General features: G+C 38.9%; 1 protein-coding gene across 1 annotated transcript in view; it reads right to left on the bottom strand.

The window, feature by feature from the left end:
* ABLIM3 (actin binding LIM protein family member 3) overlaps positions 1-6,737 on the bottom strand; it is an 87,328-nt gene extending 80,591 nt beyond the window's left edge. Inside the window, exon 1 of the mRNA XM_052643546.1 lies at positions 6,572-6,737. Within this exon, the coding sequence (XP_052499506.1) occupies positions 6,572-6,737 (166 nt within the window). The remainder of the gene's footprint in view (positions 1-6,571) is intronic.
* Positions 6,738-12,310: the final 5,573 nt, after the last annotated feature.

Genomic DNA, 12,310 nt, shown 5'->3' with positions numbered 1-12,310 from the left:
AGTTTATTTCTCTACGATCTTGAATCTGGGTTGGCCATTTGACTTGTTTTGGTCAATGCGACATTAACAAGTATAACACAAGGTGAGGCGCAAAATGGTCTTGCTTACTAAAGCCTGCTCTTTTGTCGCATTTGGAACTCAAAGACTACCATGCAAATGAGTCCAAGCCAGTCTGTTGGAGGATGAGAAGCCATATGGAGGTACTCAGGTCTACAGCCTGCCAACCACTGCCAGCTGACCCATCATATTATAATGAGGTGAGGAGAGATAAGCAGAGCCAAATCAGATTGGAATAACTGCCCAGCGAACCCAGAGAAACATGAGCTAAATAAAAGATTGTTTTAAACTATTAAATTTCGGCTTAAAGCAAAAGAAGAAACACAATCTCTTAAGAATATAACTGTAGATTCATAGCTCAAACCTCCTTATAACAATTTTATTGTCACTACTCTTTGTCCTGTCTCAGTTTCTGGGGATGTAAAAATGGTCACACAGCAAGATACTCTCTCAGGTCAACTAGTACTAAAGGGGTTTGCCAATTCTCAATATAAAATACAAACCACATAGAACTTTGCCAAGATGGAGTAGAAGGACAAGAGCTCACCTTCTCATGAAAATACCAAGATCACAACTAACTGTTGAACAACTACCAACAAAAAACCATTGGAACCTATCAAAAAAGATACCCTATATCCAAAGAAAAGAAGAAGCCACATCAGGATGGTAGGAGAGGAACAATCATGATCAAATCAAACTGCACAGTCCCTGGGTGGGTGAATCACAAACTGAAAACCAATTATATCACAGAGTTTCTCTCACAGAAGTGAAAGTTCTGAGCCCCACATCAGGATCCCTAGCCTGGAGGTCTGGCATCAGGAAGAGGAGCTCCCAGAGCATCTTTTTTTTTTTTTTTTTTCCAAATCATCAGTTTAATTTCATGAACTAGTCACATGTGACACATTGCCAGACATCATTACAATTTTTAGCAAATTACACTGAACCACACTTTTTTTTCTAGATGACCATTTAAAAAATTTTTTATTTTATATGTAGATAGAGTTAACATCTATCCTTCTGAAACTCTTCAATATACCACACTAACAAACTGGAGAGTAAAAACCTTATGATTACCTCAGCAGCTGCAGAAAAATCTTTTGATAAAATTCAACACCCATTTATGATAAAAACTCTACAGAGAGTGGGCATGGGGTAGCCTCCCTCAGCACAGTAAAGGCCATATATGGCAAATGTACAATTAACATCATATTCAACAGTGAGAAGCTGAAGGCACTTCCTCTAAGACCAGGACTAAGACAAGGACGTCAGCTGGTCACCTTGATTCAATACAGTTTCGGAAGTCCTAGCCATGGCAATCAGAGAAGAAAAAGAAGTAAAAAGAATCCAGATTGGAAAAGAAGAAATAAAACTGTCACTGTTGCAGATGACATGATACTATACACAGAAAATCCTAAAGATGCTACCAGAAAGCTATCAATACTACAGCTCATCAGTGAATTTGGTCAAGTTTTAGGATACAAAATTAATATGCAGAAATATGCATTCTTATACATTAACAATGAAAGATCAGAAAGAGAAATTAAAGAAATAATTCAATTTACCATCACATCAAAAAGAATAAAATACCAAGAAATATACCTACCTCAGGGGACAGAAGAACTGCTTTTTGAAAGCTGTAAGAAGCTGAGGAAAAAAATCAAAGATGACACAAACAGATGGAAAGATATACCATATTCTTGGATTGGAAGAATCAATACTGTCAAAATGACTATACTACCCAAGGCAACCTACAGATTCAAGGCAATCCCTACTGAATTACCAATGACGTTGTTCACAGAACTAGAAGAGAAAAATCTTAAAACTTGTATGGAGACACAAAAGACTCCTAATAGCCAAAGCAATCTTAGGAAAGAAAAATGGAAATGAAAGAATCAGGCTCTGTGACTTCAGACTACATTACAAAGTTACAGTCACCAAGAGAGTATGGTACAAAAATAGAAATACAGATAAATGGAACAGGATAGAAAACCAGAAATAAACCCATGCAGCTATAGTCAGTTAACTTATGACAAATTGACTATACAATATTGGAAAGACAATCTCTTTAACAAATGGTACTGTGAAAACTGGACAGCTACATTTAAAAAGTGAAATTAGATCATTCTTTAACACAATACACAAAAATAAGCTCAAAATGGATGAGAGACTTAAATGTGAGACTGGACACTATAAAACTTTTAGAGGAAAATATAGGCAGAACATTCTGACATGAATCGTAGCACTATCTTTTCCAATCCATCTCCCAGAATAATGGAAATAAAAACCAAAATAAACAAATGGAACCTACTTAAACTCAAAAGTTTTTGTAGAGCAAAGGAAGACCACAAACAAAACAAAAAGACAACTCACAGATTGGGAGAAAATGTTTGCAAATGATGTGGCTGACAAAGCATTAGCCTCTAAAATTTACAAACAGCTCATGATGCATAACAGCATCAAAACAAACAACTCAACCAAAAAATGGGCAGAAGACCTAAATAGACATTTCTCCAAAGAAGACATACAGATGGTCAAGAGGCACATGAAAAGATGTTCAACATGTCTAATTAGAGAAATGCAAGTCAAAACTACAATATGATATCACCTTACACCAGTCAGAATGGCCATCATCAAAAAAAAAAAAAAAAAATCCACAAACAATAAATGCTAGAGAGTGTGTGGAGAGAAAGGAGCCCTGCTACACTGTTGGTGGGAATGTAAATTGGGACAGTCATCATGGAGAACAGAATGGAATTTTTTAGCTTTGTTTTTTCCTTAAAAAACTAAAAATAGAGCTACCATATGACTCTGAAATCCCACTCCCAGGCATATATCCAGAGCAAAACGTGATCCAAAAGGGTACATGCACCCCAGTGTTCATTGCAGTGCTGTTTACAATAGCCAAGACATGGACGCAACCTAAATATCCATCAACAGGGGCATGGATGAAGAAGATCTGGTACATATATATAATGGAAATCACCTAACCATTAAAAAGAATGAAATAATGCCATTTATGGCAACATGGATGGACCTAGAGATCGTCATAGTGAGTGAAGTGAGTCAGATAGAGAGGGAGAAATATTATATGACATCTCTTATATGTGGAATCTAAAAAGAAATGATACAAATGAACTTACTTACAAAACAGGAGGAGAACCACAGACTTGGAAAATGAACTTATAGCTGCCAGGGGGAGGGATGGGGGAAGGGATAGTTGGAGAGTTCTGGATGGACATATGTACACTGCTATGTTTAAAATAGATAGCTGACAAGTGTAGTGACCTAGATGGGAGGTGAGTTTGGGCAAGAATGGCTACATGTGTATGTATGATTGGGTCCTTTTGCTATTCACTTAAAATTGTCACAACATTATTTGTTAATGGACTATACCCCAATACAAAATAAAAAGTTTTTTTTTAAAAAGAAAGCAAGAAAAAAAAATATTGTCAAATGACTACACTACCCAAGGTAATCTACAGATTCAATGCAATCCCTATTAAATCACCAATGGCATTTTCCACAGAACTAGAACAAAAAGATTTAAAATTTGTATGGAAACACAAAAGACACCAGATAGCCAAAGCAATCTTGAGAAAGAAAAATGGAGTTGGAGGAATCAGGCTCAGACTTCAGACTATACTATAAAGCTATAGTAATTAAAACAATATAGTGCTGGCACAAAATCAGAAATAAAGATCAGTAGAACAGGGTAGAATGTCCAGAGATAAACCCATGTACCTATGGTCACCTAATCTAAGAAAAAGGAGGCAAAAATTTACAATGGATAAAAGTTAGTCTCTTCAAAAAATGTTGCTTGGAAAACTGGACAGCTACATGTAAAAGAATGAAATTAGAATAGTCCCTAACACCATACACAAAAATAAACTCAAAATGGATTAAAGACCTAAATGTAATGTTGGGTACTATAAAACTCTTAGAGGAAAACATAGGCAGAACACTTTCTGTCATAAATTGCAGTAATATCTTTTTCAATCCACCTCCTAATGAAAATAAGAACAAAAATAAACAAATGAGACCTAATTAAACATAAAAGCTTTTGAGCAGCAAAGGAAGCCATAAGCAAAATGAAAAGACAATGCTCAGAATAGGAAAAAATATTTGCAAATGAAGCAACGAATAAGTGATTATTCTGAAAAATACACAAACAGCTCATGTAGCCCAATATCAAAAAAACAATCAAATAAAAAAATATGGGTGGAAGAGCTAAACAGACATTTCTCCAACAGCACTAATTATTACAGAAATGCAAATCTAAACTACAATGAGGTATCACCTCATACTAGTTAGAATTGCCATTATCAAAAAATCTACAAGCAATAAATACTGGAGAGGGTGTGGAGAAAAGGGAACCCACTACTCTGTTGGTTGGAATGTAAATTAGTGTAGCCACTGTGGAAAACAGTATGGAGGTTTCTTTAAAAAATTAAAAATAGAACTACTCTATGATCCAGCAATCCCAATCTTGGGCATATATCCAGAGGAAACTATAATTCAAAAAGATACATGTGCCCCAGTATTCCCTGCAGCACTATTTACAATAGCCAGGATTGGAAGCAACCTAAATATCCATTAACAGAGGAAACAAAAAAGAAGATGTGGTAATAGATAAGTAGACTACTACTCAGCCATTAAAAAGGAGCAGATAATGCCCTTTGTAGCAACATGGATGGACCTGAAGATTATCATACTAAGTGAAGTAAGTCAGGCAGAGAAAGACAAGTATCATATAGTACCACTTCCACACAGAATCTAAAAAAATGATACAAATGCACTTTTTAAGAAAACTGAAACAGACTCACAACCTTAGAAAACAAACTTATGGTTACCAGAGGGGAAAGGTGGGGGGGCGGGGATGAATTTGGAATTGACATATACACATTATTTTGAGTTTGGAATTGACATATACACACTACTATATTTAAAATAGATGACCAACAAGGACCTCCTGTATATCACAGGGAACTCTACCCTATATTCTATTATAATCTAAATGGGAAAAGGCTTTGAAAAAGAAGATATATATATCTATATATATATAGATATATATATCTATATATATATAGATATATATATAACCGAAGTACTTTGCTTACACTTGAAACTAATAAAACATTGTAAATCAACTATACTCCAATTCAAACTAAAAATTAAAAAAGGAAACCATATAATTAAAATATATTCCATATAAGCTTCCATAGATAAATTAGGGAATATGTATATGAGATTTACTAGCTCAGTGAAGAGTCCAGTTAGATCCTGGGGAAAGAAATCTGGGACTTTACTTGATGGCAGAGGAAGTCAATCTCAGATGCATGAGGCTGAGGTTAGTAGCAGGTACTAAAATGAAAAGATCTGGTGGTTTCAACTGACCTTAAATTCAATATATATCAGTGGTGTGAAGTGGTTCCACAGGAAGTTAATTTAGTATTAATCACATTAAATAAATGTAGTCCCTGCTGTATTTGGCAGACCTTGAGAAATGTGGTCTGTTATGAGCTTTATGCTTTAGGGATGATAGTAACAAACTGCAAAGAATCAGGGAGGAAGACTCTAGGATGATTACACAAGTTGGAATCAGTTCAGATGAAGCCCAGTTTAAGGACCTGCAAATAAAATTGGGTGTGGGAGAGACCTGACTACAAGCATTGTAGGGCAGCCATGGGGAAAAGCAATCACAAAGAGCTCATAAAACCCCATGAAGACAAATCTAAAGCCAGCAAGGGGAAGTTACGGCTTAGAGGTCAAACATGCTCTAAACCCAAAGGACAATCCAATATCAGAATGGCTTCTCTGTGGAACAAGAAGCCTGGAAGAAAAGTTCAGGAAGTGGAGGCTGGAGCGGTGTTAGTCAGGGACACGGGGGAGGAAGGGTGGCCTGGTTTGAGAGGGCCCACAAGGCTCCTTCAGCCCAGTTCCTGCCACTAAGTGAGCCTTCTTTGGGAATGCTTAGCTCGCTTGAGCAAAGGTTTAATAAATTATCCATGGATAAGCTGTCACAATTAGAGGTTACCCAGCATCCGTCTGCTCCCAAATTACAAACCTTATTGAAGTTAAGATGTATCTTCTCCCTTGTTAAACCTAACCTCTGAGGACTCTCACCCTATCTCAGAGCCATGCCAAATTTTAGCCATGACAGTTTTGCCCTTTCATTGGCTCTCAAATTGATTTATCGGCACAAACCAGGAGTCTTCTCAAATGTGTAAAGTAAGCTTGCAGGATTGCCATTTTCCTTCTGGGTCAGCACTTCCACTCCAGGGTCTCCAGGCTCCCTCTCCCACCTTGTATCCCACCACATCCCTTACTCTACCCTCTGTCTCATGCCACGCTGCTGAAGAGAGAATTCTTATAACCAGCTTAAGAAGGATCTTTTTCGGCCTTTGTAGGTATCTTAACTACCTATGTTTGTTTGTTCTGCCTGCCCTGTGGCATGTCCTGGGGTGAGGATATGGCCAGGAATCTGAGAAGGGAGTTGGGAGACTGTGCCTCCTACCTTGACAGGTGAAGCATCTGATGTGGAAGTGGTTATTGTGGACACGAACCACCTCCCCTTTGCAGGTGTCTCCACATCGGTAGCACTGGATGACATTGGAGCTGCCCCGGGGACTGTAAGGATTCTGCTGATATGGAACTGTAGAAAGAAACAAAGAGGTCACCATCCAGAAGGCTCTTTTTCTTTAAAAAGTCTGCCATAACACACGATTATAATATTAACTGGCAGAAAAAGCAGAAAGGGTGAGCATGATTAGCAAAATACCTTTAATACATCATTAGGCTGAGTATGCCAAGCTAAGACATCTTTAAAAGGTGAGTGGCATTAAGACAAGAGTTTATAAATCTACTTAAGCAGGCAGAGACTTCTGAGTGAACATAACCTTTTCTTGCAATAATAGAGCCCAAATTCACAAATGAAAAATGAAAGAGTAAGTAGAGTATTGCAAGACAAATGATCCGGAAATACTGTTTCTTGGGAGATCTCTGGATCACTACCAAGCCCCAAAGGGAATTCAGGTCTTGCCATTGACTCATGGGTCTTGAGGAAAGGGGTGGCTGACTGCCTCCAACTAGCCTTTCTGTTGACAAGTTCCAGCTCCTCTGCCTCTCAGTTTACACGTCTATGAAATGAGGATGCTCAATAGCGGCTGACTTTCTGAAAAAAAGGCACTCGGGTTGGAAGGAGGTTGATGACATGACTTACCTTACAACTGCCTTTGAATAGCACTTTCCATAACATTGAGAACACTGTCAAATGTGTGTGGTTGGGGGAAAGAGCTGGTGGAGACTATAAAGGGGCTGAAGTCACTGGGATGGCAGTGCTATGGTCAGCATTTGACGATACTGTAACCTACACTTGCCTTTTGAGGCTACTGATCTCTTGCTTAGACTTTCTCATAGCTTCTTTTCTAGATATTCTTTCCCTGGAATATACTTTGCATGACCGTTCTATAAACTGGTCATCTAGTATTTTATAATAGTAGGTGCCTGTCTAGAAGTTTCAGGGTCAGAAGGGATATTAATAGCTGTCTGGTCCAACCTCTATATATAAATTGTTGAGACAACCTTGGCAGTGAGGAACCCAATCTTCTCTTTTGGAGGAAGCCCCTAGGGGTCCTGGGGAGAGAATCACTCAATTCCTCAGTTCTTACTCAAGGCTGAAGTAATTGTCCACAAATTTATGCTCATATCCTATTAGGAGAAGGCCCACTCTTGTCCTAATTATAAGGATGACTGGAGGGGAATTGGGGTCCATCATTTAGACATGTAGACTTTCTGGTTAAACTCTGAATAAGCATAAGTTAAAACTGTACTCAAAATTTTAACTGCCAAGGAACCTAAAGAACACCTAGATCAAGGGTTCTTGACCTAGTGTGGTAACTGGTATGTCTGTTTATTGAAATTTGAGTCTTTTATTCTTGGCACATGGAGGACTACACATAGTGTCTTGCTTGACAATGAAACATGAATGAAAATTGTGTATCACTTCCAATTGGAAGCCCTAGGAGCCAGTATGGGATCTGCCATATTGCCTTTTCCATAGCCCAGCGACCAGTGATATCCCAGATGGTGTACAGGACGCATCAGCTTGGATTCCTGATGGAGAAGTCCTGCAGCAGAACTCTAAGCTGACCCAGGATGAACGTCGATCATGAGCAAGGAGGAATTTTTCAGCAGAATTCTAAGCTAATCCAGGATGAACGTCGATCATGAGCAAGGAGGAATTTTTGTCGTCATAGCCTCTAAGGCTTTTTTTTAACTACAGCATACCCTGATATCTGATACACCTGATATCTAATATTTCTAATGAAACATAAAATTTGGTGTTATACACATTATACTATAGTTTTCTTCAGATTCTCAAAGATGATCTCCACAACTGATCTCATGTTCCTTACACCTTTTGAAGATAAGGAACAGAAATGCCGGACTTTCAATTACCTCCCACATCTTGGACCATAAGTGCACTGAAGGGCAAAAAGCTGGTGGATTATCCCTGAAATTGCTAATACTGACAATTTTTATCTGAGGTGGGAGAATAATATCTTTCCTATAGTCTTTTTCTCAAGAAGTTCACGTCCTTTACTTAATGTTTCTTATTCCTGTCTTAAATTTAAGATGAAAAGTTAAATGAGTTAGCTAGTTAACTAAATCATTAATTAACTCAGAAAATGAGTTAATACATGTAAAGCATTTCAAAAATTCATAAAGTATTCCACAAATATATTTCAGGGCTCCACTGGTATCTTGACCATCACATCCTCCCCAGAGCTCAGAGCAATCCTTTCCCACTCCCATAAGATCCACAAACATTCTCCTTGGTCTTATTATTATTATTTTGCTTCTTTTTCTAATTCCTGCTCAGTGTCCCCTGAAAAATATTTCATTCTCCCATCTCCCCCAAATTTGTGAGAAAAATATAGATTCTGTTTATATGAGCAATGTAATGATCTACTATTGCTGAGGGAAGTAAAACTGTGAGTGTGAAAATAAAATAAGAAAAATAGTATAATCACCACCATCAATGATGAGAGCTCTTGAAAGGATCAAAAAGTCACTCCAGAATCATTACACAAATTTCATCTACCTCTCCTCTGTTTTTTTAAATTTTTTATCTATTTTTTTCATAGTCAACAAAAGAGTCCAAAATGTCGTACTTGGGTGCAATCTCAAAAATGACACAATGATCTAGGTTTGTTTCCAAGGCAAACCATTCAATATTACAGTAATCCAAATCTATGCCCCAACCACTAATGCTGGAGAAGATGAACTTCAATGGTTTTATGAAGACCTATAAGACCTTCTAGAACTAACACCAAAAAAGATGTCCTTTTCATCATCAGTTCAGTTCAGTTGCTCAGTCGTGTCTGACTCTTTGTGACCCCATGGATTGAAGCACGCCAGGCTTCCCTGTCCTTCACCAACTCCTGGAGCCTACTCAAACTCATGTCCATTGACTTGGTGATGCCATCCAACCATTTCATCCTCTGTCGTCCCCTTCTCCTCCCGCCTTCAATCTTTCCCAGCATCAGGGTCTTTTCCAATGAGCTGGTTCTTCGCATCAGGTGGTCAAAGTATTGGAGTTTCAGCTTCAGCATCAGTCCTTCCAATGAATACTCAGGACTGATTTCCTTTAGGATGGACTGGTTGGATCTCCTTGCAGTCTAAGGGACTCTCAAGAGTCTTCTCCAACACCACAGTTCAGAAGCATCAGTTTTTCAGCACTCAGCCTTTCTTAGGGTCCAACTCTCACATCCATACATGACTACTTGAGAAACCATAGCTTTGACTAGACGGATCTTTGTTGGCAAAGTAATATCTCTGTTTTTTAATAGGCTGTCTAGGTTGGTCAGCTTTTCTTCCAAGAAGCAAGCATCTTTTAATTTCATGGCTGCGGTCACCATTTGCAGTGATTTTGGAGCCCCCCAAAATAAAATCTCTCACTGTTTCCATTGTTTCCCCATCTATTTGCCACCAAGCGATGGGACTGGATGCCATGATCTTTTCATCATAGGGGACTGGAATGAAAAAGTAGGTAGTTCAGAGTTAAGCTGGAGTAATAGGCAAATTTGACTTTGGAGTACAAAATGAAGCAGGGCAAAGGCTAACAGAGTTTTACCAAGAGAATGCACCAGTTACAGCAAACACCCTCTTCCAACAACACAAGAGATGACTCTACATATGGACATCACTGGATGGTCAATACTGAAATCTGGTTGATTATATTCTTTGTAACAGAAGATGGAGAAGCTCTATACAGTCAGCAAAAACAAGACTGGAAGCTGACTGTGACTCAAATCATGAGCTCCTTATTGAAAAATTCAGACTTAAACTAAGGAAAGTAGGGAAAACCACCAGCCCTTTCAGGTATGAGCTAAATCAAATCCCTTATGATTGTACAGTGGAAGTGACAAATAGATTCAAGGGATTAGATCTGATAGACAGAGTGCCTGAAGAACTATGGATGTGACATTGTACAGGAGACAGGGATCAAGACCATCCCCAAGAAAAAGAAATGCAAAAATGCAAAATGGTTGTCTGAGGAGGCCTTACAAATAGCTGTGAAAAGAAGTGAAAGGCAAGGGAGAAAAGGAAGGATACACACATCTGAATGCAGAGTTCCAAAGAATAGCAAGCAGAGATAAGAAAATCTTCTTAAGAGAGCAACGGAAAGAAATAGAGGAAAACAATAGAAAGGGTAAGACTAGAGATCTCATCAAGAAACTTAGAGATACCAAGGGAACATTTCATGGAAAGATGGGCACAATAAAGGACAGAAACGGTATGGACCTAACAGAAGCAGAAGATATTAAGAAGAGGTGGTAAGAATACCAGAAGTGTACAAAAAAGGTCTTCATGACTTAGATAACCACGATGGTGTGATCATTCACAAAGAGCCAGACATCCTGGAGTGAGAAGTCATGTGAGCCTTAGGAAGCATCACTATGAACAAAGCTAGTGGAGGTGATGGAATACCAGCTGAGCTATCTCAAATCCTAAAAGATGATGCTGTTGAAGTGCTACACTCAATATGCCAGCAAATTTGGAAAACTCAGCTGTTACCACAGGACTGGAAAAGGTCAGTTTTCATTCCAATCCCAAAGAAGCAATGCCAAAGAATGTTCAGACTACCACACAATTCTGCTCATTCCACATGATAGCAAGGTAATGCTCAATATCCTTTAAGCTAGGCTTCAACAATCTGTGAACTGAGAATTTCCAGATGTACTAGGTGGATTTAGAAAAGGCAGAGGAATCAGAAATCAAATTGTAAACATCTGTTGGATCATAGAAAAAGCAAGGGAATTCCAGAAAAACATCTACTTCTGTTTCATTGACTATGCTAAAGACTTTCTGTGGATCACAACAAATTGTGGAGAATTCTTCAAGAGATGGGAATACCACTTTACCTGCCTCCTGAGAAACCTGTATGTAAGTCAGGAAGCAACACTTAGAACTGGACATAGAACAATGGACTTGTTCAAATTGGGAAAGGAGTATGTCAAGGCTGCATACTGTCACCCTGCTTATTTAACTCATATGCAGAGTACATCATGAGAAATGCTGGGCTGGATGAAGATTGTGGGAGAAATATCAATAACCTCAGATATGCAGATGACACCACCCTTATGGCAGAAAGGGAAGAGGAACTAAAAAAAAAAAAAAGAGCCTCCTGATGAAGGTGAAAGAGGAGAGTGAAAAAACTGGCTTAAAACTCAACATTCAAAAAACAAAGATCATGACATCTGGTCCCAGCACTTCATGGCTAATAGATGGGGAAACAATGGAAATGGTGACAGACTTTATTTTCTTGGGCTCCAAATCACTTCGGACAGTGACTGCAGCTATGAAATTAAAAGATGCTTGCTCCTTGGAAGAAAAGCTACGACGGACCTGCTACTGCTGCTGCTAAGTCGCTTCAGTCGTGTCCGACTCTGTGCGACCCCAGAGACAGCAGCCCACCAGGCTCCCCCATCCCTGGGATTCTCCAGGCAAGAACACTGGAGTGGGCTGCCATCTCCTTCTCTAATGCATGAAAGTGAAAAGTGAAAATTGAAAGCGAAGTCGCTCAGTCCCGCCCGACTCCTAGCGACCCCACGGACTGCAGCCTACCAGGCTCCTCCATCCATGGGGTTCCCCAGGCAAGAGCACTGGAGTGGGATGCCATCGCCCTCTCTGATGACGGACCTAGACAGTGTTTTAAAAAGCAGAGACAAAGGTCTGTCTAGTCAAAGCT

The sequence above is a fragment of the Budorcas taxicolor genome, chromosome 7 (genome assembly GCF_023091745.1).
Source record: "Budorcas taxicolor isolate Tak-1 chromosome 7, Takin1.1, whole genome shotgun sequence".
Taxonomy (NCBI): Eukaryota; Metazoa; Chordata; class Mammalia; order Artiodactyla; family Bovidae; genus Budorcas; species Budorcas taxicolor.
The sequence above is the reverse complement of the archived record's forward strand: the minus strand, read 5'-3'. Positions and strand labels throughout refer to the sequence as shown.